Source organism: Corylus avellana, chromosome ca1 (genome assembly GCF_901000735.1).
Source record: "Corylus avellana chromosome ca1, CavTom2PMs-1.0".
Lineage (NCBI taxonomy): Eukaryota > Viridiplantae > Streptophyta > Magnoliopsida > Fagales > Betulaceae > Corylus > Corylus avellana.
The window spans coordinates 22,993,038-23,020,973 of NC_081541.1; the positions used below are offsets into that span (position 1 = coordinate 22,993,038).

The 27,936-nt window shown below is 37.4% G+C and overlaps 2 protein-coding genes across 3 annotated transcripts; both read right to left on the reverse strand.

Moving 5' to 3' along the window:
• Positions 1 to 1,155: 1,155 nt before the first annotated feature.
• Positions 1,156 to 2,358, reverse strand: LOC132167629 (uncharacterized). The gene is made up of 2 exons (XM_059578641.1): positions 2,093 to 2,358; positions 1,156 to 1,927 (listed from the first exon to the last, which is right to left on the reverse strand). Exons 1-2 carry the CDS (start codon positions 2,356 to 2,358, stop codon positions 1,156 to 1,158), a joined length of 1,038 nt encoding a protein of 345 aa, XP_059434624.1.
• Positions 2,359 to 11,604: 9,246 nt separating this feature from the next.
• On the reverse strand, positions 11,605 to 26,470 carry LOC132189776 (uncharacterized). Of its 2 annotated transcripts, none has more exons than XM_059604574.1 (5): positions 25,367 to 26,470; positions 24,213 to 24,898; positions 24,041 to 24,130; positions 12,325 to 13,080; positions 11,605 to 12,143 (listed from the first exon to the last, which is right to left on the reverse strand). In XM_059604574.1, the coding sequence occupies exons 1-5, from the start codon at positions 25,473 to 25,475 to the stop codon at positions 12,075 to 12,077; spliced, it is 1,710 nt and encodes a 569-aa protein (XP_059460557.1). In that variant the 5' UTR covers positions 25,476 to 26,470; the 3' UTR covers positions 11,605 to 12,074. The 2 variants fall into 2 exon arrangements, with proteins under 2 accessions (XP_059460557.1, XP_059460550.1); XM_059604567.1 differs by having other exon boundaries at positions 24,213 to 24,982.
• Positions 26,471 to 27,936: the final 1,466 nt, after the last annotated feature.

A 27,936-nucleotide genomic window follows, 5' to 3' on the forward strand; every position in this document is an offset into this window, starting at 1 on the left:
TTCTTCTCAGATTAAGGCTAAGCTTATGGCTGATGGAGATACCACCAAGTACAGGTATAAGGCTTCCCCTTCTACCGATTGGCTTAGTAGTGGTGGGCTAACTAAATATTCCTTCAATTCCTGGAAAGCTTTGTCACATTCCGAACTCTAGGAGAAAGCCTTCTTCAGGATCTTGAAGAAGGGAAGGCATTTATCAGTTGAGCGAGAGACAAACCGATTTAATGTAGTTATCCTGCCCGTTAACTGGTGAAGCTACTTTGTGCTTTGACGCGCTTACATGTCTAGGATCACCTTGATTTTTTCGAGGTTAGCTTCAATTCCTCTTCGGGATACAATGAACCCAAGAAACTTGCCCGGGGCTACTCCAAACGTACATTTGGAAGGATTGAGCTTCATCCCATAGTACCTTAGCGTATCAAACGCCTTGGCTAGGTCCGCGTTGTGGTTGGCAGCTCATATGCTCTTTACCAGCATATCATCTACATATACTTCCATATTCCGCCCTATTTATTGTAGAAACATCTTGTTGACTAATCACTTGTATGTAGCTCCTGCATTTTTCAGTCCAAATGGCATGACTCGATAGCAATACAGATTTGTGTCGGTCATGAAGGCCATTTTTTTTTGGTCGGACTCGTGCATGGATATCTGGTTATACCCCGAGAATGCATCCATAAAGGTTAGTAGCTCATGTCCCGAGGTTGAATCGACAAGCTAGTCTATTTGCGGCAATGGGTGTTATCTTTGGGGCATGCTTTGTTGAGATCAGTGAAGTCGACACACATTTTCCATTTTTCATTCGACTTTTTTAGTAGTACCACATTTGCCATACTAGATCTCTTTAATGAACCTGGCTTCACGTAATTTTTCGACTTCTTCGGCAGCAACTTTGCTTTTCTTAGTCGAGTACCCCCTCCGCTTCTAACGTACTGGCTTAAAACTAGGATCAGTGTTCAACTTGTGCACCATGACCGAAGGTGCTATTCCTGGCATGTCTTCGTGACTCCAAGCGAATACATCACAATTATCATGGAGGAAGGATTCGACCTCTTCTGTCACGATCGAGTCTAGCTGGGACCCAATTTTGATGACTCTATCAGGTTCGTCGACCGAGAATTCCTCAAGATCTTCAACCGGTTCACCGCCCTTTAATTGCTATCTTTCCTCCTTACTTGTGCTCCTAGGGGCCAGAGTCCTCGGGCATTCTTTCATAGAGATGTTGTAGCATTGTCGAGCAGCTCGTTGATCGCCCCTTACTTCTCCAACTCCATGATCCATTGGGAATTTCATCTTGAGATGCGGAGTTGACGTGATGGCTCTTAGTTTATTAAGAGTCGTTCTCCCGATAATAGCATTGTAGGCGGATGGTCGGTTGACCAACAGAAAACGTACCATCACCATCACCTGCCTCGGGTATGATCCGGCTATGACCAGTAGCTCGATTGATTCGACCAATTGAAATTGTTCCCCTGTGAATCCCATCAAGGGGCAGCTAGTTGGGATGATTTTCTCCTGTCCCAGATTTAGATTTTTAAATGCATACCAATATAGGATGTCTACCGAGCTCCTGTTATCCACCAGGATGTGATGGACATTATGATTTGCCACTGTTAGGGTGACAACCAAAGTGTCTGTGTTTGGGTGCAATATATCCACGTAATCTGCATCCGAGAATCCAATTATCATCTCACTCCTTCGGGACTGCTTCATGGGTCTTCCTATAGTGTAGACTTCATGAGAGCTTTCCAATTGATGGGCGTAGGCCTTCCTTGCCCTTCCTGACTCTCCCCCTCCGGGGAATCCACCAATTATGGTGTGGATTTCTGGGATGTTAGCTTTGTTCTGGGGTTCATGGATTAGGCGAGCTGGCCTTCCTCTAGGCTCCTCCCATCTCGCTCTCTCCTCCCGAGGATACCTACTTAGAGTCCTGCGGTTGGAACTTCTGCTTCGATGTCATTCCTGTGGTTGTTGATCTCTAGGAGGATGGTAGTTTACCTCTCGGACGTAGTTTTCCCAAGGAGGGGCTGCTCTTCTTTGTTCTCCCAAGAATCGCACGAGTTTACCATTTTGGATAAACTCGATGAGATGTCACAAGGCAATGCAACCTTCTGTGTAATGCCCATTGACCTCATAGAACTCGCAATAGCGATTTGAAATCTGATTTTGTGGTGCCCCGGGAGGTCTTCGATATTTCAAATCTTTCTTGATCTCCATCAAGACCTTGGAAATGTTGGCATTAAGTGGAGTGAAATTGTGATTGTTAAACTTCTTCTTGAAGTGCTTTGGGGCGTCAAACCCCAAGTGATCTTTCCTCTTCTTTTCTTCCAATTTCTTGGGAGTTTTCCGATTTGACCTCATTGCCTTCAAGGTCTCTTCTTTGTTGATTAACTCTTCCACCTTGTCTAGTAGCTCCTAGAGGTTGTTCGGCTGCCTTCTCGCGATTTTCCTCGCCATCGGCTCCTCGGGTGAGATACCGTTATAGACGGTGGAAAAGATTACATTGTTGGTAGGATCTTCTACCTTCAACTTTTCAGTATTAAACCGAATCATAAATTCTTTCAAACTCCCCCCCTCTCGCTTGTGGAGCATCAACAGATACCCGAAAGGCTTCTTCCTTTCTCTGGAACACAGGAAGTGAGTGAGGAAAATTCGAGCCAAATCCTCAAAGGTAGCCACAGAATTAGGCGCTAGGCTTTGGAACCACTCTCTTGCGTTTCTCAAGAGTGTAGTTGGGAAGGCTTTGCACGCTATTTTGTCGGGAATGGCGTGCAGAGTTAGGTGCATCCGATAGTTCTCCAGATGCTCGGTTGGATCTCCGACCCCACTATAGCTCGGGATCTGGGGTGTTTTGAATTTGTTGTGGAGAGGGTGATCGATTACCTGTTTGGTGAAGGTTGTCTCCATCCCGGCGAAGAGCTTGCTTACCACTGCAGTTTTATACTTCTCCTTCTTCTCCATGGCCTCCAGTTTGGTCTTAAGTTCTGCCAACGCTTTGTCTACCTCTCCTTGAGGAGCCATGATTGGTGGCGGTTCTGCTATTTTATGGGAGTTTTCACCTCAGTGGGTGTGGCTGGGCAGGGGAGGGCAACTCTCGCCTTGTTGGCTATGACCATCAAAATGGAGGTCTCAGTTATTGGAGTGATGATCGTGATTTCTTTGCCCATCAGACTATTCAGCCTAATTGATTTGAGATGGAGATGAAATCGGAGTCACAATTCTCATTCTGCTGGATTAGTAGCACCATTTGTGCTTCGAGAGAAGCAATGCGCTCCTTGTCGCCGACATTCTGACTCGCTGGTGGTGGCCTTTGATTGGCCTGGGCCGGTGGTTGTTCAGTGCAGGCGCAGCTTCTCTACCTTGTATTCACCATTACTGCGGATATTGTTTTTGTAAGAACGGCTTAGTCGTTCCCACATACAGCGCCAAACTGTTGAAGCAATTTCCAGTCGATGAACTCAAGGGAATCCAAGTCTCCAAGCTACGCCATTCATTGTTCACACCTTCTGTCAGACCTACAAAACTAGAGCACACATTAAGAGGATGCGCCAGATGTTGGCCGGCGATTCCTCCTCCAATGCTTAAGTTAGTGTGTATGTAAACTTAGTGTATGTCTTAGTGGTCGTCCTTGTACCTTTGGAGTGAGGCCTTTTATAGTTGATCATGCAGAGGTGGTTATGATGGACGGGCAGAGGATCCAGGATGTGGGCGTAACAGCCGGTAGAGTTAATATTCATGTCTCCTCTCTTTATGATTGGTAAGAGGCCGTTACATATATTGACAGGATTTCGAGGATGGTATGTATCTGTCAGGAGTCTTTTAAAAGCAGGATCATAACCATTCCGGTGATCTTGCTATGTGTGAGCTGTCCATATAGCCGAATTGTATCCTGATTATGACAGATGCATCTGGATGTTAAGTGTAGGAGATTCATTATGACACAGTATTTGGTCTATGGTCGTCAGAGAGTGTAAGAGACGACGCCGTATCCATTGCTTTGTGCTAGGTTGCATTCAGTGAGCCCATTTGGATGTATCCGGCTTTCTTGGGTCGTTGGACCTTCGACTCGTGGGTTTGAGTGATGGGTTTATGTGTAACAGCATGAAAGATTGAATCACAGTCCTTCTAGTCTTGAAAATACTTTACTTTTGTGATGTAGATCCCCCTTGATGAATGAATGGTTGAGGTTGGCAACGAAGGTATATGGAAAGAATCTACTGGGGTCAAGTGAAAATTTTGGGGATCTCCCTCCGCCCCTATCGATAAAGCAAAGAGAGTTGTTTAACTATAGGCACTCCTCTCTATAGTAAGTGGTCGAACAAGCGTTTGAAATTTTGAAGAAACAATTCCCTATATTAAAAAAGAGGCAACAAGTGGTCCCCCTAAGTTGATAAAATGAAGCATGACACTCACAAAATAGTTATTATTTCAACTAATATCAACAACGAAAATCCAACTAAGCAACCACCTAATTCCCTAAAACAGCAACATCCCTTGAGTAATCTTGGTGATCCACAAGTGGCAGATAAAAGCGTTAAACCAAGCCCCAAGCATAACCCACATAACTCAATTGAAAGGAAATGTAATCGCATCTTGTTTGTCTCTTTGTTATGAAGTTTCTTTCCAACCAGAGTAATGCTATAAGGAGAATTGAAGTTTTCATTGAGCCTTCCTAAATGTGATGTGGCTTTTAAAATTACCATTAAATTTGAAATAGTAATTATTGAATTTTCGTCTATTAGTAATTTTAAAAACCACATCATATTTGGAAGGGCTCAAGGAATGCTCTAATCCTCCTTATAGTAGTACTCCAAAAAAACTACTTATTGTCTCTAAAATACCAAATTTCCATGCAGATGGGACCAATAACTAGGCCCACCTATTTCAACGGTTGATCATTAACTTTTCACAACATCACAAAAGCACCTCAAGCTTTTAAAAAGCAACTTTCAAAGTTAGCTTTTTATCTTCATTTTGGTTAAATAATTAAATTATTAATTATCTATTATGTTAACTAGCACATAACCCGCGCTATGCGCGAAATTCTTCATTATTATTTAATTTCAAAAACTTAAACACATCCTATCTTACTTTTCATTATAAGTTAAAATAGGTGTGCGCAAAAATCTATCACACATCTTTTTTCAAGTGTACCAAACATGTACTTAATGAAAAGTATAAAAGAAAAAAAAATAGCAAGAAGAAAACTTGAATTATGATTATCAAAATATTAATAGAAAATTAGTAGGAAACTCTGATATTGTTAATGTGATCATGTGATACTTATTATATTTCAATACAAATAAAACCCATAAAGTTCTGATCATTTCAAAAAAAAAAAAAATACAAAGTAAAATAAACAAAATCTTACAAAGAAGGGGAGTGATAGGGAGCAAAACAAACGAACCCAGAAAAATTTTCAAACTGACGTGACAGACTGTGAGTGGTAGACAAGGGAGAGAGAATTACATTTTTTTTTTAATTTAAAAACCATTGCCATATTAATTTGAAATTTTTTTAGGTTCATTTATTTGGCTCCCTAGCACTTCTCTACAAAGAATATATATCATTCATTCTTTTTTGAAATAGTGGTCATTGCTTTCTCATTAAAACAAATCAACCATAAAATAGTATGCTTCATCGTTACAATGTCTGAGATACAATCAAAATAAAACTTTTACTCGATAAACAAAATCTTCTCTCTTCTTTTTAATACAAAATAAAACACATATTTCACTCAATATTTAATGCAATCAAATAAATCTCTTCAACACTTTCCTTTTCAGAATCCCAAAATCCTGAAAAGACAATTTATTTGGTTTAAAATTCAAATTTGTTTTACACGTAGGAGAGAAGTTGGCCATGAGTTCGGTTTGTGTTGTGTCCGTATCAAACGTCTTCTAAAAAATGAAGAAAAAAAATGAAAAAAAATCCGAGTAAATCAAAAAAATGAAAAAAAAAATCCAATAAAATATTCAAATGAATTAAAACATAAAATCTTATTGGTGTGATACCTATTATATTTCAATACAAAGAAACTTTCTAGAGAAACAAACATAAAAACTATCAATTTACTGTCGTGAAAAATTTATACATAGATACACAAAGATAAATCCAAGCAACAAAATTTTCAATTAAATAGAAACCCTAGACAGAATCAAATACAGTGCAAAAATAAACAAAATCTTTTTATTTTATAAGTACCTAATAAAACAAAATATTGCACTCAGCATTTAACGCGATCAGATAAATCCTCTCAAGTTCAATGTTCGAAAGAATTTCTATTCTTTTCTTTGCACAAAAATTAAATAAACACACTATAATCTTCCATTAGCTTACTAAAAATCCAAACAATTTATTATCTTAATTCAGAAGATGCAATTTTCATCAAAGAACAAATTGCAAAAACAGAAATAAACAACCTACAAGTACAGTTAATACTCAATTACAATTGTTTAGAGAGGGTTCTGTTATTCTTATTAAGGGTCCGATTGCAATTTTAATAAGTACGATTTTAAAAATTTATTTTTTAAAAAATTATGTTTTCGAAGGTTAAGAATAAGAATTCCATCGGGATTGAATTTATAGGTTATTATTATTGAAAAGAGTGAAAAAAAAAAAAAAAAAAAAAAAAAAAGTTAAATTGGTGAGAGAGAGAGAGAGAGAGAAAACAATCCGAAATAATTGGGAGATCTTTATTTTGTAGGCCTTATTATTTTGTAGATAATCTATTATTATTCAATTAAACACAATATAAGTTTCTAAAGAGTTTCTATTCTTTTTTCTGCACAAAAATTAAATAAACACACTATAATCTTCCATTAGCCCACTAAAAATCCAAACAATTTATTATCTTAATTCAGAAGTTGCAATTTTCATCAAAGAACAAACTGCAAAAAATAAAAAATAAGCAACCTATAAATACAATTAATACTCAATTACAATTGTTTGGAGAGGGTTGTGTTATTCTTATTAAGGGTCCGATTGCACCTTTAATAAGTACGATTTTAAAAATTGACTTTTTAAAAATTTTCATTTTTGAAAGGTTAAGAATAAGAATTACTTCGGGGTTTAATTTTTAGGTTATTATTGTTCAAGAGTGGAGAGAGAAAAAAAAAAGTTAATTCTTGATGTTGTAGTTTTTCTCAACAAAAAATAAAAAATAAATAACATACAAATGGAAGATTAAGAAGAAGAATTACTTCTTGTTGATTTTTTAGGTTGTTATATTTGAAGAGTTGAGAGAGAGATGTGGGGAGAAAGAAAAAGAAAGAAAAAAAAAAAAGTTAAATCGGTCACAGAGAGAGAGAGAGAGAAAATCTGAAATAATTGGGAAATCTTTATTTTGTAGATAATCTATTATTCTGTTAAATCGGTCTCAGAGAGAGAGAGAGAGAAAATCCAAAATAATTGGGAAATCTTTATTTTGTAGATAATCTATTATTAATCAGATTGTTTTTCAATGGCTTATTATTTAGGGAAAAAAAAAAAAAAGAATTCCTATTTTATAAATTATCTATTATTACATGCACAAAGTATATGTAGGAAAAAAAAAAAAAAAAAAAGGTAAAGTCCACTTAGCCCCCTCAAACTACCACCCCAACGACAATCTACCCTCCAAACTATCAATTGCAACAATTTACCCCTCAACCTACCAAAACAATGACAATGTACCCCCAATTTTAACAAAATGACAAAACTACCCTTACTAAAATGAAAACAAAAATACTAAAATTTAATTTTTTTAAAAAAAATTTAAGGGTATTTTTGTCTTATTGAAAATTTTATAGGGGTAATTTCGTCATTTTGCTAGCATTGAGGAGTACATTGTCATTGTTTTGGTAGTTTAGAGGGTAGATTGTCGCAATTGATAGTTTGGGGGATAGATTGTCATTAAGATGGTAGTTTGAAGGGGTTAAAGTGGACTTTACCCAAAAAAAAATCTTCTTCTCTAACCTTTTCTAAATTTAAATTAAAAATATTAAAGTGACTAAAAGTATTAATACATAATAATTTGATTTGTATTATTTGTTTCCTTATTTGATTTGGACATTAATAATATTTAATATTGTACATTAAATGTTTGAATTTAATGAAATCGCAATATTAAAGCACTTCTAAGAGTGATTGGGGGGCGCGCGCACATATATATATATATATATATAACCAATGTCGTTTGTTTCCGATTTAATAAATAAACTTATAATAATTCTCTAGTCAACATGGGTAACACAACAATATCTTATCTATGTGATTAAACAAAATCTTAATTATCTATTTGTAAGTTGTGCATGAATCTTTATTTTAACTTGGGCCCTCAGCGTGTGAATGTATGCTTGCTTGCTTTAATATTTAATGTGATTTTAGAATACTTTGATGTGATCGAGAATCAATCTCTTCTCAGAGAAAGTGACTCTAAAGCAAATAAATCTATAGAGTTGACCCGACATTGGTTTCTTTAATTTCCTCTAACTTGACCTCTTATATATATATATATATATTTGCACATGCGAGGGAGGCTTATTGGGACTACTAGCCTAAATTCTTATAAAAGCCATCACAAATGTAAACTAATATCATAATTTCCGGCTTAATCATCATGCACATAAAATTTTAATAATTAATTAATTAATTAATTAATTATTAGTATAGAATATAAATTCACGTCATTCAATATAGCAGTTTACTAAATATTTAATGTAACAATTTACTAAATAACATTACTTAATAGTAGTAGAAAGCATTAGGAAGGTGGGATGATGCTCACAAGATGGAGTAGTATGGGAGGAAGGACATTTGCCAGCATTTACTTGAGATTTAGAATATGCTCCTTTGTTCACCAAGAATCACCATTAGGCACAAACAAAATCATATATATATAAAAGCCGAATCACTCTCAAAAGTGTCTTAATATTGCAACATGTGGCGTGAACCCTTTTTATTTTAATGCTAAACCGATTTTTTAAGGCATAATTTGTGAACCGATTTTTTAAGAGTAAAACGGTTTTTACTTAAAAAACCGGTCATTAAATTAGAGTAATTAATAACGTTTAATTATATTTCAAGAGTTTTCCATATATAAATTATTTCATAAATTTAGTATTATCAATGTCCAAATCAAATAAGGAAACAAATAATATAAATCATATCATATATCATATATAATAGCCGAAACCTTATGTTGAAGTGCCTTCAAATCGCGACATGTGGCATGAACCTATTTTTTTTTAAAATACTAAACCGATTTTTTATAAATTGAACGGGTTCATATTTTTGTTCTCTCTATCTCTCCATTTTTCCTCTCTCTTAACGTCTCGCTCTCTTTTTTTTTTCCAACTCATTCACTCTCATTCCACGTCTCTCTCTCTTGAACCGGTTCATATATTTGTGTCTATTTCTCCTTTTTTTTACTCTCTCAACGTCTCTCTTTTTTCTCTCCAATTCTTTTACTCCTTTTCCACGTCTCTCTCTCTCCAGTCTCCAACATTAACATATTTCCTCTTTTTTCTCTCCACCTTTCTCTTTCTCCACTCTCCAACATTAACAAAAAAAATTTTATTTATTTTACTCTATATTTTCTGAAATGATTAGAACTTTATGGGTTTTATTTGTATTACAATATAATAAGCATTACATCAACAATATCAGAGTTTCCTACTAATTTTCTATTAATATTTTGATAATCAGAATTCAAGTTTCATTCTTGCTATTTTTTGTTTCTTTTATACTTTTCATTAAGTACATGTTTGGTACACTTCAAAAAAAAAAAAAAACAAAAAAAAAAAAAAACATATTTAGTAATGTACTACTATATAACCTTTAGTATGTATTTTTATTAAAAGATGCGTAATAGATTTTTTTTACAAACCTATTTTAACTTATAATGAAAAGTAAGATAAGATGCATTTAAGTTTTGAAATTAAATTATAATGAAGAATCCTGCGCATAGCGCTGGTTACGTGCTAGTATACATAAAGGCTGAAGCGTTTAATTTGCTTGTATGTATGTGTGTTTCTTATAGGCGGAAGAACCTAATGTTAACTTTCCAATGCTTATTCTTTGACGTGACAATAAAAATTATCATTAGATGAATAACAAATGAAAATGCATATAACATCCAAAATAATAATTTTCACAGCCACATCAGGAATTAAGCACTTAGGAGTATACTTGGGATTAACCCTAGAGCCAATTCTACAAGAATCAACTAGGTGTTTGCCAAGTGGATGTTCACGAAGCATCTTCGCTGAATATTGTCAAAGGGATGCTCTATCTTTCGCCAAACTGTTCAAGACAGCATAAAGGCTGAATCACAAAGAATCACCATTAGGCACAAACAAAATATACCTTTGCTTGTACATATGTGCGTTTCATATAGACAGAAGAACCTAATGTTCACTTTCCAGTGCTTATTCTTTGATGTGACAGTGAAAATTATCATTCAATGAAATAACAAATGAAAATACATATAACATCCAAAATAGTAATTTCACAGCCACATCAAGAATTAAGCACTTGGGAGTATACTTGAGATTAACCCTGGAGCCAATTCCTCAAGAATCAACTAGGTGTTTGCCAAGGGGACGTTCATGAAGCATCTTTGCTGAATATTGTTTTGGGGATGCTGTCTTTTGCCAAACTATTCAAGACAGAGCATAAAGGCTCACCAAAAATCGCCATTAGGCACAAACAAAATATACATAAAGGCTGAAGCCCTTGATTTGCTTGTGCGTATGTGCGTTTCATATAGACGGAAGAAACTAATGTTCACTTTCAAGTACTTATTCTTTGACGTGACAGTAAAAATTATCATTAGACGAAATAACAAATGAAAATACATATAGCGTCCAAAATAGTAATTTTCACCACCACATTAGGAATTAAGCACTTGGGAGGGATACTTGGGATTAAGCCTATAGCCAATTCCACAAGAATCAACTAGGTGTTTGCCAAGGGGATGTTAATGAAGCATCTTCGCTAAATATTGTCTAGGGGATGCTCTGTCTTTTGCCAAACTGTTCAAGACACAGCATAAAGGCTGAATCACCAAGAATCACCATTAGGCACAAACAAAATATACATAAAGGCTGAAGCCCTTCATTTGCTTGTATGTATGTGCGTTTCATGTAGGCAGAAGAACCTAATGTTCACTTTTCGGTGTTTATTTTTTAACGTGACAGTAAAAATTATTATTAAATGAAATAACAAATGAAAATACATATAGCATTCAAAATAGTAATTTTCACAGCCACATCAGGAATTAAGCACTTGGGATTAACCCTAAAGCCAATTCCACAAGAATCAACTAGGTGTTTGCCAAGGGGATGTTCATGAAGCATTTTCGCTGAATATTGTCCAGGGGATGCTCTGTCTTTTGCCAAACTTCTCTGCACACCAATATTACAACTTCTCACACTCCCTCGAATATCTACCACGCCATAAAAACCATCCACAATGCATTTTAAATAAAGCACAAGGAGATGGCAGCTCAATGGGGCTTTTCACCATATAAGAATACTGACATTACTCCTCAAGATATAAACTATTAAACATGGCATTTATAGCATAAAAAAACAAAATCCTAAAGGGAAAGAAAAAATCCCAAAATGAACTGAAATTCTTGCTTCTTTTTCTTTTTGATATCACCATTGAAATCATAAGGTATTTGTTGAATTGAGCCCCCACACAACATCTACAAGGAAAAACCTAATTTCTCATACTATTTCCCTCAGCAGCATCTTACATCGCAGCAGATCAATATCAAATCCTATTCCTACCTCTTCTATCAACCTTCAAACTCAAAAAAAAAATCCTAAGTTAAAAGCAGGCAGAGCACATACACTAGTTTTCCTCAAGAAAATGGACCATTTGCAGCTTATTCCAAATAACTTCCAGCAAAACAGCAATAGCAGACATCCCATGATCTTTCTCGTATTTAACAACCGCTGGGCTCAGATACTCTCTCAATTTCAATCAAAACCAAAAGAAAAATGAAAGTAAACCAACTTCGCAATCACATCCAGACTTCCTAGCTTTGCTCAGTGCTCAGACATTTTCCAAATCAAGATTCTTGTGAGTTAAGGTGCCAGTGAAATCTTTGGCTGCATTCCCTGCAGAAGTTTTGATGTCGGCTGCAATTTCATGTTCTGCATAATAAAAGCACAAAGATTTTATATCGTATTTAGAAGACATATTACATCTTAATTTTTTTATTTTATTTTATTTTATTTATTTATTTATTTTTTTTAAAGGAATTAATTAGAACATGGAAATCTAAAGGTACAGGAAAAAGGAAAAGGAAATAGCAAATTCTAGAGAAGCAGTCACCTCCATGTAGAAACCGCTGATCTCCTCCTCTGTAAGGCCTTCATCCTCTCCAGCATTTTCGTCCCATCCAAGTGATCGTAAAAATGCAGCCTCTTCCTCATCAGGATAAAGAATCACATGAGGGCTTGAATGCTCTTCTCCGTTGCTTAAACATTTCTGAGACACATCACGTGGATATCCATTGCAGCTCATCTCAACCCTACTTTCAGACAACAAGCCTGCAACAGAGTTATCGGATGAAATGACATCTCTACTCTGAAGTTTAACAGAGGTGGGAGTAGCAGTTTCTATGACCAATTTATCAGAATTCTTTAAGACAGAAACTGCTCGGCCAGTATCAGGAACAGCAGAAGGGGGGTTTGTCAAAGAGTTTTTCCTTGAAAGCTTTTTGAAGAAATCATTCCGGCTCTGGGCTTGAGATAATGGTTTCTTCTCCACAGTTGTCTGGAAAGCAGTTAGCCTGCAGTCAGCACTGGTAGGGCTTAAATTGCTGCTTAAGTTCCTCGGGGGAACAGACACAGTAGCTGATGGAGCAACACCAGGTGGGCTATTAACCACTCTGCTTCCATTAGCAGTTGAAGAGAAACACTTCAATTCTCGTGATGGATTGAGGACACAAAGATTGCCCACAGATACCTTTGTAATATCAAATTTTGTGGACCCTCCACGTGAAGTGTAATTCACAGTGTGTGAAGATGAGAATGTATGCTGCTGCTGAGCAATCTTTGGTTTTGATTTCTCAGAAGGACTGGGAACCTAAAAAGAATCCAACATAAATGAGCGAATTTTTCATTAATGTATCAAATAAACACAAGGGATCTATCCATAGTTAGAAGCAGAAATGTCTGCTTTAGAATATTAACCCTGTTGCATGTACATTACAGAATTTAAAAGCAATAAACTTTTCATATTGTTAAATTATTTTGGTAATATATTGCTATGACTATTTTTCTCGTTTTGGGGAACAGGAGGATAAGTGAAAAAGAAAATAACAAGTCATATATTGTTATGACTAACTATTTTGCTATCTATCCAAATCTGAAAAAAGAACTGATACGTCCCTTAGGCCAACCAAGCCTCATCTAAACAATTTAAAAATGAATGGTGTCAGGCCAGAAACTTCAGCAAACAATCCTTTACAAGGTTTTTCTCATTATGACCAGCATATTGTTTTCAGCTATTTAACCCTTGCTACATTTTCACTTCAAAATAAGAAACTCCTAGCAGTAGACGGCAAATAGAACATTTTTTGCTAATAATCCTTAAGTAGGTGGTGATATATGCTCCCCTGACAAGGCAGCACAAGAAGATATCTCTCCAATACCAGTGATGTTGACCACTATGACCATGAGGTTCATGTCCTCTGCCCTTGACCATGCCCAATCTTTGCTCCCTATGAATCATGTCCCCTTGTTAAGGTAGGCCTTCATGGTGCCCTTGTCCTTGAGGAAAATGACCATGTTCGCCTGTGTCCCATGACCAGGACACCATGGTGTCGTGTCCCTCACCATGAGGTGGGTGTTCTTAGTGACCCCGGTGGGATTATAATAAAATTACCAACTATTCTGAATGTCGCCAATAAATGCTAACTTGAAGGCCTCAGAAGAATAACAAATTTTAATGCAGTCCATAATATTCTCGCTTTTGCTAAAATAATTTGATGGAAAAATCATTTCCCCACTGGTGTTTCATTCTCCATATCAACCAAAGGATAAACATTAAAAGTAATGACAATTTTCATTCATAAACCCAATGAAATAAGTGTAAAATCAGTCAACTAACAGCAGAAAGAATACATCAGTAACTGCAAACAACCAGAGAACATGGAACACAAAAGCAAATTTTGAGTCGATACTTCTGATTGTTTGAATAAGCAGCACATAATAGTTTTATTTTTTTTCTAATTTTTCAGACTTTATGAACCTTCATTCTTCTTTTTCTACTGAATAGGAGATTCTCTTGTATTTTCTGTGTACTATGGTTGAGTCCCTCTGCGCTTTTCAATTAGATTAAATGTACTTATCAAAAAGAATATATCAGTACCTGTAAGCAACCAGAAAACAAGCATATAGCTGGACACGCTTGAAAAATGTTCCAAATCAGGTCAAATTATATGAACATATCAAAATGAAGCAACAATATTTGGTATTTAGAAATTATAAAACAATGCCATACCCCAATTTTCGGTTCCACCGCCATCAAAAGGTGATAAATCTATGAGCCATTAACTTTAAACATTATGACTTCTGACTTACAGATCAACATCTTTTTTTCTTTTTTTTCTCTTTTTTTTGATAAGTAAAACATAGGAAGATATAACATATGACTTACAGATCAACACCTATGAAGCTTATGCCTCAGTGTAAGACTTGTGTCATCCATTACCTCTCAAACTGTTTACAAGCAAAAACCACCTGCCCAAGTTACGTCAGCAGGATACATCCCCAAACCCAACACACTTTAGAGCTTCGACATTATATATCAATATTCAATTTCATGTTTTTGGACAAGTTATTAAAATTTACTAAAATTATATTGATTTAAGGCACAGCAGTAAAACTCAAAACTGACCAACTAGACTATCATACCCAATATAATATTAGTAAATTTTACATGGGTTTTTTTTTTTTTTTTTTGATTTGTACTAGATTGAGCACAGGACCAGATGTAGCCAGGTGCATCAAGGTGCATATAGGATATCGAATAGATCTATTTGGAAATCATCTATAAACAATGTCTTGGAAAATCTCATAGATGGTGCCTAATGGATACATTTGGAACCAAATCATGGGTAGGATTCAACTAGATTCTATTGTTCAGAACAAAATGAAGAAAGAGATCATTAAATTAATTTTGTTGTTTGAAACATATTTTGAAATGAATTCCAGCAACATATTTTCAAAAACCAACCCTTCTGAGTTGTATGATTTTGTGAAATGAATTCCAGATACATGTAATTTCGAAAATTTATAATTTTATTAAGAAAATCTTCTTTTGACCCAAAATAAAATTCCTTTTTTATAAATAGTCGAGAATTAAGAAAAAGAAAATGTGCGACAAAGTGCATTTAGGTGTAGACCGATGCCAATTAAAATGAGAGAATGGTTGGTTAGAGGGTTGTTTAAAAAAATAAAAGCAACACTTGTGTCACCTTTGGGCAACTCTAGATTTTCCTCACCCCTTGCACCTTCATGCAAATTTAGATATTCCCCAACGTGCTTATCTTAATGCTAGCCATTAGTAGCCACTATGAATGGATGCAGTCAGATTTTTCTGTAGGAAAAATATATCTAGAAGGCTAGGAAGGAGACATTGGTGCTGCAGAGATACATCTAAAAGACTACAATGCTGAAGCAAGCGTCTGAGAAGAGGAAAAAGAAGGGTGTGGAGTCATGTGAGCAGTTGTGTTTGAGGTCGCAGACCTTGTCGCAGCCAGCCATGGAGAGTGAGGATTCAGGGTGCTTGTTTTGACGATTTCAAATGGAATTCATTGTCGTACAGACACCACAGAATTGAATCCATTTTTTTTGTCCAAATAAAGGATTCGATTCAAAATGAACTGAATTCTTTTCTTTTTTTTTTTTTTTTTATTTTATTTTTTTTATAATAGGTAACTGAATTCCTTCTTTTTTACTTTCACAACGAGCTCAATGAGATGAAAGCAACTGCCAATCAATTACATTCAAATTCATAACTCAGGAAAAATCTGTGATCAACTATAGGCAATCTTATAGCCATTAGAAACCAATCATTGTAATGTATAACAATTAATACAGCAAGAAATCACAAAGTCCACTTTATAAATGCTATGTACCAAAGAAAAAATGAAAAAAAAAATACTAAAATAAAGAAAGAAAAAGAGATGATAAACCAGAATTTTATTATAGGTGCATTAAAACTCATCAAGAAAGAATTTAAAGACTAAAATTTGTGTAGTATTAAGAGAAGCAAGTGTATGAGCGTCACATGCTGCTGCACCTACAACATTGATCAAAATGTAACCTTTTTTTTTTTTTTTTTTTTTCTTTGATTAGTAAAGCAACCACGTTTCTCAACTTCTGTAGTTAGAAAACAAAATCACTTATTCAATTTTTTTTAAGACATATCCTAGTTTATTTACCTCATACAAGTCATTGTCTGAAGGCAATGTAAAATTTAAAATCCAACATTGTGCTACTAATGCCACCAACATTTTGAAAACGTAAACATGAATATTTTCTAGGAGATACATCTCGCCCTTGAGTTCAGGAAAAGAGCTCCTGCAATGGGGTACCTGGGTTTCTTTTATGTGGAGACTAAGGCGTTTGAGTTCTGGTCAGATGTGAGAAGGAGTGTTAGGTTGGCGGAAAAAAGTAGAGGTGTTTCTCAGTCGGAGATTATGGCTTGGCTGACAGTGTTCTGGTTACTTCTTTCATGGATTACATGACTCAAAGCGATAAGACACGTGAGAACTGGAGGACTTTCCGATTCAGCAATATTGTTTACATGATGCAGAAAAGTAATTGATATGGTAGTTTCATGGAGTTATCAGAATATGGAGGGGGTGGACGGAGAAGCTTCGTGATAGTTCCGAAGGGAGACAAAAGGAAGGGTTGGCAAGAATGTCGCGTGCAAATACTGCAGGTCTGAAACAGTATTATGAAAAACAATGTGCGGGCGGGCTGATCAAGGGTCCACAGATGGAGAAGGTGCTGGTAGAGAAACCGCTGGGGAAGATAACGGAGGGACCAATGGGAGTCCACGACAAAGGATCATATGTGGTGGTGGTAGTGGACAAAATGCAAGGGGATGAGAGGAGGTGTCCAGCGCAGGCGACTGTGCAAACCATTCTGACAGGTGATCAATTCGCTGGTGACCACGATGCTGGGGACGGGGTGACGGAGTTAATTCAGGACATAACAGAAGACAAACTCACTGGAATTAAGCCCGTGGTGGATCTTGCTAGATTTAATGGGGAATTACTATACGTTAGCACCATTCAAAACATGTTGATTGCCTTTAAGAAGGAATCAACAGTTGTCTAGAGAAGATTGACGTGGGCCGGGTGTCTCAAGGGTCTGGACAAAAGGTGGGCCAAGAGAATAATAATTGGCTCGACCCATGGGCAAAGCCAGGGGCGCATGTGGGGCAGTTCACTAATGGGTCCTTCGGTGTGCAGCCCAACCCATTTTTTAAGAAAACTTACTTCCGCAGAAGTTGGAAACAGCCTCGGTGGCGTGTGAAACACACTAGAAACGGTGGGTCAGGCCGTACTGCTTATGATTCAGCCGTTGATGTCCAGGACAGTGAGCAGGAGACCACGCCGAACAGCTATCCAGACACTTCAAGTGGACCTGAAAAGGACGATAAGGCCATTGGGAAGCAGCAGTCGCCTAGTGAGGAGGCTATGCCGAGTCGCGAGATGGTGGCCGAAAGGTCAGAGATGACGCCGGCCAGCCACCCAGTCACGTCAGATGAACAGATAAGGCCAGTGGGCAGAAGCTGTCTCCTAGCAAGGACGTTCTGCCACGACACGAGTTGGTTCCCAGAAGCTCGAAGTCAATGCCGAATAGCTTCCCAGTCGACCAAGAAGAGCCAGACACAACCGACAAGCCAAGAGGACAGAAGTGGACGCCCAATGAGGGAGCTCAGCCGCTTGTAGAGGGAGAGGACGAAAAATCGGAGGTGGAAGAGATATCAGCACTGGTTGTGTCAGACTTAGAGTGGCCGACGAGCAGGGTGAGAAAATTATCACGAGGGAGGCTACAGCAGGAAGCAAGGTTATGACCAGGTTAGAGCTCTGTACCCATAATAAGGCAGAGACGGCAATAGGGGATGTTGTTCATTCTGGGGTGAAGAGAAGGAATGAGAGTATGGAGGAGAAGTTGTAGGGGCTAGTGGTGGAATATCCCAGGTGTTGGTGGACACCTTTGGACAGTGAGCCGATAGTGTTATTGGAAGATCAGCAATTACACATCATTGCTGATGTGAATAGTTTCAGCCCATCTTCAGCTGCTGGAGATAAGCAATATACTGGATTGGAAATGGTACAGCTTAGTAATGAAGAAGTGTTGGAGGTAGAGCTGTTGAAAGCACAACGAGGGGACATGTTGGAGGGTGTGACAATGAATAAAGTAGAGGCATGCGAATGGGTGGTGGAGAGAGTGAAAGGTTTTTTCCTTATAGTGGGTTTGTCATTCAACAGGCATGAGAAACAGATGATGGATCTATTTAGAGCAATTGAAGATAATAGAAAGAAAACTCCTAGTCCTTCGGTGGCAGAAACAAAACTACATCCAAAGGCAAAAGCGAGTTACAGCGGCTGACTTGTTCTATAAATTATGATGGCAAGAAGGGGAATGCCATCAAGGTTAATGGGAAAGGGAGGGGCCTCTCAGTTGTTTAATGAAGCCTAAGATTCTATCTTGGAATGTGAGGGGGCAGAACTTGGAGGAAAAAAGGATGAAGATTAAGTGACTCATACGGGAGTGGAAGGCAGATATTGTGTGTTTACAAGAAACTACATTGCAACTTGTTACCAGGCAACTAGTTAGGAGTTTGTGGAGTTGCGCACATATGGATTGGTGTTATTTAGGGTCACAAGGAGCTTTCAAAGGCATTATGTGGGGCATTTTAAAATTTGCATTTTCTTTCCGAAGTGTCATTGATAACTTTGGATGGGCATTCGTAGGCGTGCATGGTCCTAATGATGATCATGATAGGCAGCTCTTGTGGGATGTATTAGTAGGCATCATGAGTTTGTGGGAAGTGCCTTGGTATATCGGGGGAGACTGTAATGCTATTAGGTATCAAAGTGAAAGGTTAGGTGTTACTCGGTATTCCTCACCTGTGGGGGAATTCTACAATCTCATTTTTGATCAAGGTCTGATTGACATTCCTTTGGTGGGTGGGCAATACATTTGGTCAAATAACCAATGTTGATCTAGAATTGACAGATTTATGTTCTCTCCTAGATGGGAAGAGAAGTTTCTTGATGTGGTTCAAGGGAGACTCCCTCATCTATTGTCTGATCACTTTCCCATTTTACTTGAATGTGGAGTGGGGAATAAAAGTGGAGGATACTTCAAGTTTGAGAATATGTGGTTGAAATCTGAGGAGTTTGTGGATTAGGTAAAAATTTGGTGGCAATCATATCAGTTTCCTGGGAGTTCCAGTCATGTGCTGGCATGCAAATAGAAAGGTGACCTGCGACGATGGAATGATGAAGTTTTTGAGAATGTTAGGAAAAGGAAGAAGGTGTTATTGGATGGTATTAGGGAGCTCAATGTCCTTGGGGAAGGTCGAGGGTTGAATTAGGAGGAAAGGAGGAGCAAAGATGAGTTGTCTAAGGAGTTGGAGAGATTGTTGCTGTGTGAGGAAGTGAGCTAGGGCCAGAAATCTCGGGCTTTGTGGTTGAGGGAGGGGGATAAGAACACAAAATTTTTCATAGGATGGCGAACTCAAATAGAAGGAATAATGCCATTGAGTCTTTAATTGTCAATGGCTCTCTGTCTTCGGATGCCACAGATATCAAGGCACATATTGTTCAGTTCACACACTGGTTTACTAAGAGTTGTAGTTGGAGGCCTATACCCAATGATTTATCCTTTTAGTCTATTGGAAGAGAGGAGGGCTTGTGGTTAGAAAGGGATTTTGAAGAGAGTGAGGTGTTTGAGGTAGTTAAGGAGTTACAAGGAGACAAGTCACCGGGTCCTGATGGCTTTTCCTTACCTTTTGTGAAGACATGTTGGGGAGTGATTAAAGAAGATATAATGGCTGCTTTCCAAGAATTCCACAGCAAGGGGAGTTTTCAAAAAAGTCTGAATGCAACATTTATAGTGCTAATTCCTAAGAAAGAAGGGGCAGCAGAGCTAAAGGACTTTTGATCTATAAGTTTGGTGGGTGCTGTGTACAAATTGATTACTAAAGTGTTGAATCAATTGAAAACTGTGTTAGAGAAGATTATATCAAAGTCGCAAAATGCTGACATTAAGGGAAGACATATTTTGGATTCGGTCTTGATAGTTAATGAATGTATTTTTAGTCGTTTGGGTACCCGGTTTGTTATGCAAGTTAGATCTAGAAAAGGCGTATGATCACGTGAATTGAGATTTTTTACTATTCCTATTGCAACGAAGTGAGATCAGAGAGAAATGGAGAGATTGGATAGCTTTCTGTATTTCTGCAGTCCGATATTCAATTTTGATTAATAGAGAACCCTCAGGTTTCTTTATTACTCAAGGTATACGACAAGAGGACCCGCTATCTCCATTCCTATTTGTTATTGTTACTGAGGCGCTAACTAGAATGATGGCGGCAACAGAAGATAGTAGCCTTCTTGTTGGTTTTTCGGTGGGAACAAGAAATAATCCTGGATTCAATCTCTCACATTTGTTGTTTGCGAATAATACATTGATATTTTGTGGGGCAAACGAAGACTAACACCGTAATTTTTGCTGTCATTTTCTATGCTTTGAAACAGTCTCGGGGTTAAAAATTAATTTGCCGTAGTTTGAGATTGTTCCAATTGGTGAGGCGGAGGGTGTTGATAGGTTGGCGAGCATTTTTCATTTTAGGGTGGCAAGACTACCTACGAAATATTTGGGTCTTCCTGGGGCACCTTACAAGTCTACCACCATTTGGAATGATATTGTCAAGACGATGGAAAGGAAATTGGCGGATTGGAAGAGACTGTATTTATCAAAGGGCAGGAGGATCACATTAATTAAAAGCACTTTGTCCAACCTTCCTACGTATTTTCTGTCTCTATTGCCTATTCCCGTGAGTGTAGTGAACAGATTGGAGAAACTACAACGAGATTTCCAATGCAGTGGTCTCAATGAGGCGCCTAAGTTCCACTTAGTGAAATGGTCTCAAATTTGCTCTCCTATGCAAGGAGGTGCTTTGGGAATTCGGAACTTGTGTGTAATTTCAATCTAGCTTTATTGGGTAAACGGTTATGGCGATATGCTACAAAAAGAAATGTATTGGAGGTTGGTTGTAGAGGTCAAGTATGGGTGCATGAATGTAGGGCTGGCAATTTTGACACGACCCGCGAACCCGGCACGAACACGACACGAAGTTAATAGGTATTGGGTTTGGGCTTACCGGGTTCGGGTCTTAATCGGGTCTACCCGATTATAACACAGTTACTTTCGTGTCTGGCAAGTCTACCCGACGGCTCAGCCGGGTGACCCGCCAGACCCATTTAGATTAAAAAAAAAAAAAAAACCTAAAGATTAAAGTAAACTGTAAAGAGTAAATAAGCCCTGAAATTTTAAATCACTATCGCAGCTTCGCACTTCGCAAGCAGCAGCCCCCCCCCAGCGCCTCTCTCTCCCTGTCGGCTCTCTCTCTCCCTCTATCGCAGCTTTGCAGGCAGCAGCCCCCCCAGCGCCTCTCTCCCTCTCTCCCTCTCGGCTCTCTCTCTCTCTCTCTCTCATCTCTGCCAATGGCATTGGTATATTATTAATTTATTATTAATTTATTATTAATATTACATTATTTTTTCCATTTTTCATTAAGGTTTTTTTTTAACGAGTTAGGTCGTGTAGAGTCATGTGACCTGTTTAGTACACGGGTCGTGTTCATGTCTAGGGTAATTGGGTCGCGGGTCTTAACGGGGTCGTAATCGTGTCTACCCGGTTACACGTTTTGCCAACCCTACATGAATGGCAATTGGTGTACTAAGGTGGTGGAGGGCCCTTATGGAGTTGGCGTGTGGAAACATATTAGGAGAGGGTAAAGAGTTTTCTCGAGATTTATTAGATTTGGAGTAGGAGATGGTTATGGCATGATACTTGGTGCAAGGATCAGTCTTTGAAGGAAGTTTTCCCTGAATTATTTCGAATTGCAAGTAATAAGGAGGCATGGGTTAGGGATCATATGCAATTGTCCAATGGTGTTACACAGTGGAATGTTCCTTTCGTACTAACAGTCCAAGATTGGGAGGTAGAGGTGGAGATGACTTTTTTTGGAAAGTTATATGCCTTCAGTAGTCGACTTTGGGTGGGGGGGGTGGGGGGACATGTGGTGAACTCCTTCCAAACGGAAGATTTTTGAGGTGAGGTCTTTTTTTCGAATGCTTTCTTCTTTAGGGACAGATGTGGAGGTAGTTACCTCTTTCCCATGGAGGAGTATATGAAAAGTTAAAGTTCCACTGATAGTAAGTTTCTTTGTGTGGATGGCGACTCTTAGTAATTTTGACTTTGAATAACTTGCATAAGAAATGAATCATTGTGGTGGAATGGTGTTGTATGTGTAAGTGGAGTGGTGAATCTGTCAAACATCTCCTCCTTCATTGTGAAGTGCCACGAGCTTTATGGAGTGCGTTATTTACTCTTTTTGATATCACATGGATAATGCATGGAAGGGTGGCAAATTTGTTAGCTTGTTGGCGTGGTGAGAGAAGTAATAGTTCAATAAAGGAAGTGTGGAGAATAGCCTCACTGTGTCTAATGTGGACTATTTTAAGAGAGCGGGATACAAGATGTTTTGAAGATCAAGAAAAGACGCCGGATTAGCTCAAAAAGTTGTTTATCCAAACTCTATTTCATTGGGCGGACGCTTTTAATGTGTCCTAGTTTTCTACTATACCTCAATTTTTGGCTTTATGTACTTTTTGTCTTTAGTGGGACCTTTCTTTGTATACATCATGTGTACTAGGGTTGCGCCATTCTACGCTTTTCAATGAATTACTTAGTTATCGAGAAAAAAAAAATGCGACCAACAAGAAGAGCCTACTTTTTAGAGTAAACATTAAACACAAAAATCTAAGTGGTTTGTGTTTAGCACTATATAGACCTAAACATTTTCATTACAGGGCAAGTCAAGCTTAAAATCTGGAGAGTGTGCTTTCATAGTTAGGATCTATTAGCAAATAATCTACAGTCCTGTAATGGATACATCATTAAAACTACAAGATGGTATTCGTGCCAAACTTATAGGAGTTTTTCGCAGCAGTGAAGTCAGCCCAAGGAGAAAAATCCATGAAGAGAAAACGTAAACTAAAACAAGAGAGGATTAGAGTGAGTATTGGTGGAGTTCATGAAATTATCAACAGTGGTGAGTTGGCAATGCTCCTCAGGACTTGAGGGTCAAACACACAGAGGAACTATCTCTCAAACTTTCAAAACTAATCATTACTTTTTAATTTTTGCACTTCAGATTTTGCAGCATATGAAAATCTAAAATACAAAATTTGGAAAACCCAAAGAAAATAAACTCTATTGTTTTGTCTGTATGAAAGCAATGGAACTTTTAATTCAATTCCAAATTTGGGATTTTGCAGTAGAAATTTTATTTTTTAATGACGTGGAACCTCAACAAGGCAAGACCCTTTGAGCCCATCTCTAAGAGTACACCCCGGATACACGACCCCACCCACCAAAACCATGTATCAGGTAAATTTCGTAGTAGAAATTGAAGAAAAGAGAAACCTAAAATCTAGATATCACACTAGACAGATCAACGTGAACAAGAACTTCTTCATTAGGATGGAGTAAGAACCTTTTATTGACATGAAATTGAATTGAATTGGAGAGGATCCTGATCCTATATCTGACAAGTGCAAATCCTCCACCGAGGTCATTTAATCACAAAAATTTATGGGAACTGAAGAATAGAAACTTCTGATACTGAAACAATACCAAACCGGCATCATACAATATAAACCTTCAAACAGTTATATAAAACAAGGTAAACTGCAATATATACAAAGGGAAGCAACAGCTCTTACCAGGGGCTTTTGCAGGGAAGGCATCATGGGAATTAATTGCCTAGATTGCTTCATGGCCAGATCTTCAAGCCTTTGAGTTGCTACAGATAACTACATTAAGAAGCACAGGACACTATATGAGCATGAATAAATGTTCTACCAATGCTCAAATAAAATAGGAAATCCAACTTACTTGTGGAGGTGTACGAGCACGAGCAGGGCCCTGAGCCAATGTTTCAGCCATATTGAGGCCAGTCCCCCTGCTTGGAGACCCAGAAGTTGAGCTTGCAGAAATAGTTTGCTGAGCCAATGCTGCACCAGTGCTATTGCTTCCAGCAATCACAGGGACCTCTACTAGAACCGATTTCCAGCCATCACCACCAATGGCGGAAGAAGTGCCAATTCGCAATTTCTGAATGGCAGTGTTCATGCCAGAAGATGGGATTCTTCCTATTTCAGAACCATCTTCTCGTTCTTCAGCTATGAGTGAGGGAAAGTCCCGGTCGAATGCAGTTTTAGTAGTACTGCTAACAACACTACCCCTACCAAGCAGACCGTTATCATTGCTGTGTTTCTTTTTAGTACTATTTGAGTCAACAGCTACTCTACTGGGCCATGTGTCACCATGTTTTCCTGTAATCATAGACTGTGAACCCCGCAACATATCCTTCTCAAACCTATTGGGCAAGATGCTACCAAGAGAATCAGCATATTCAGGCCGCCTGTGGTCACCCAAAATCAACTTGTCCTTGTCACAGTATGAATGGATGTCCTCCCAATCCCTATCACGGTGGCTTCTACCAAAAGTACTGTAAGGCCGTGAGCGGGCAGAACCGTTATTACTAGAACTCTGGCGAAAATAGGAGGAAGTAGATTGATCTGAAGCAAATAGACGACTTATATCAAGATCATTACTGCTCATGGATGACCTATGTTTCGCATGCTTCGATATGGGATGATCGTCTATATCAGAAGGGTATATATTTTAGCTTAGCTTGTATTCGACTATTTGAAAACGTAATAAAAGAGAAGTTGAATCAAGATTACATTTATTTCAAAAAAGAATGACATATTCAAAATGAAACTGATTTAGAATGCCTATTTTTCTTAACCCTCCGTTCCCAACATTCTTTGCCAGAACGAAGAAAATGTAAAGTTTTCAGTATAAGTAGTCAAGAAAACATAACAAATTAAGGCAATAAAGATTGCTCCATTAAAAAAAGATTTTGCATCATTCTTAGCCTTGATATAGATCAAGTATTTCACTTTTCTTCTCCTACTAAACAACAGAAAATCAAGATTCGACATTTTATCAAAAAAAAAAAAAGGTGAGCAAATGAAGATCACCTGAGTGCAACGAAGATGATGAAAATTGGTGGTTTGTGCTGCCAGCACCAGTGACACTTCCACTGCTTTTCAACCATTCTGGCATCAAAGCGGGCTCACTTCTATCCATAACTTGTATCAATCATGATCAATCGATATTAAATGAACCCCCAATTCGTCTTTGGTCTAAAACTTTTCAATTCCACCACAATATTCTTGACTATTTTTCTATAATAAAAAAATAATAAGCCGATGTCACTTTAAATTCACATTAGTCAATACCAAAGCTCATAATCTCAATCCAATTTCCCAAACACCCTAATTCTTCAAATCAGTCCTGTACACTGAAATTAGGCTTTCTTTATTCTTTTCTCTTTCTTATCTTTGCCTCACTTTACACTATACACCATGAGATAATAACAAAGAACTTGGTCAAGAACAATTCAATAAGAACCCCCCAATCAATGAAATGAATAAGAAACTTTTGTATAATCTCGAGGAACTTTTTGTCAGAAAGTGCTTCTAGTAAGAAGCAATTTTTTGTCTACAATGGGCTTTCACAATTCAGGAAGAAGAAACCAAGAAGACCCTCATCACAGTCAATACTGTTTGTTTCCAAAAACGACAAACCTATCCCCTGAAAAACCAAGCTATTCCCGGGCAAGAACCCAGACCCATTATGCCAAGTAATACGAAAACCAAACCCTAAAAACTAAAAGGACTAGAAAGCAAAGAAGCACCCCATTCCATGAATCACAGTGGCGGAAACAGAGCCCCCAATCGTGGGGCTACCGAGGGCCCCTGTGTGTCTCAATGCCAAGCGCTGTGACGCAGGCAGCGAAGCAATACGAGCAAGAAAATACGACGGGCGAGAATGCCAAGAGCTTCGAATTTCTTGAGAGAAAAATAAATAAATCAATCAATAAAAAACAGTCTATGAAAATCTAGTTTGGTGTCATCATAATTTGAGCGTTTATGGATAGAGAAACACTTGCTTGGAAAGCACTCTGCTTTGCTTGCGCCGCGAAGAGGAGGGAGAGGAGATTAGAGGAAGTTTTCTTCGTGTGATTGTAAGTTTGTGTTTGTGGGAGGTTGGCTGAAAGTATAAAAGAACCGAGAGTCCCTTCTATCTAAAACTTCAGTATTCAATAGAAATTTGATATCATTTTAAAAATAGCAAATACAATAAAGATAAACATTTTATCTTTAATTTAAAGATTAAATGCTTGTTTTTTTTTCCTTATAGTTTAACAATTTTTTTTTTTCCCTCGCGATAATTGTTAAAAATAGAGATATACCTTCGTCTAACTTTGATCCAAAATTTCATGAAAATCCACTTCGTATTCATATATCTAAATAAAAATTTTAAAATTAAAATTATTAAAAAATTATAAATAAAAAAATAAAAAATGAGTGATCAGAGCCACCCCTAACCGGTTCATGGGTGGACAAACCACCTCATAATTGTTAGGAGTGGCCAAGCCACTTCTATTGGCCTAGGATGTTTTCAGTCATCCCAAACCAACCGGTCTAAGGTGAGGGAACTACTCATAGCCCTTTAGGGTGATCCGGTCGACCCTAAAATTCTGTTGCCTTTGCAAGCCTGCATAGATGTGGTACAAGGCCCTACCCATCTCACTGGTCCAAATAAAAGAGATAAAACAATCGAACAAGGAAGTTTATTTGACATTGTTTGGCAGCCCATATAAGTTTTTATTTTGAATTTTTCCAAAAATCTATGCAGTTTATTGAGTTTGGCCCATTGAACTCGTATTATTTTGGGTTTGTTTTGCAAACTATTTTCAGTTCATTCAATATTGGGCTTCTGCTTTCCAACTAAAACAAAAACTCATTTTTTATGTGAAATATTTGAATAACTCGGCTTTTAAGATAAAGTTGCAAGTAGAAATATCCCATTTTTTATGTGAAATATTTGAATAAATTTTTGCTTTCTTATTAACATCATAAACTTCTTAGTAAAAATATATCAGAACTTCTATTTTATAATATAAAGTTATTACAAAATTTAAACCTGACAGTTTATATATAATATAAATAAATACAGCTACTAAGAGCATCTTCAGTAGAAGTAAGAAAAATAGCTACTAAAAAAGTACAAATTTTTACTTTAACTACTCATCTTTCTATACACATTCCAACATATTCTCTATTCTATTCTTTATTTTTTTTTAAATATTATTTTGAGTGGAAGAAAGTGTGAAAGAAAGAGAAGGAGAGAGAAAGTAAAAAAAAAAAAATGAGACAAAAAATAATAAACAAATTAAAGCTTATAGTGTGAACAGTGAATAGGCTAATTAACTTATTCACTATTCATACTAGATGAAAAAAAAAAAGGATTAAATACCTTATACCCCTTAGGGTTTAAACTTTTTATTTTTTCCTTCCTAAGGTTTGATTTTTATCAGATAAAGTATCTGTGGTTTTCATAAAGACGGAAATGGTACCTCCATTCATCTGCCTTTAGAAAATTTAACGGAAATTCACGTCACTAACATATGGACTTATAAAATTTTGACACCTGATATAAGAGCCAAATCATCGGTGATGACTAGATATTAACCTTGCCACCT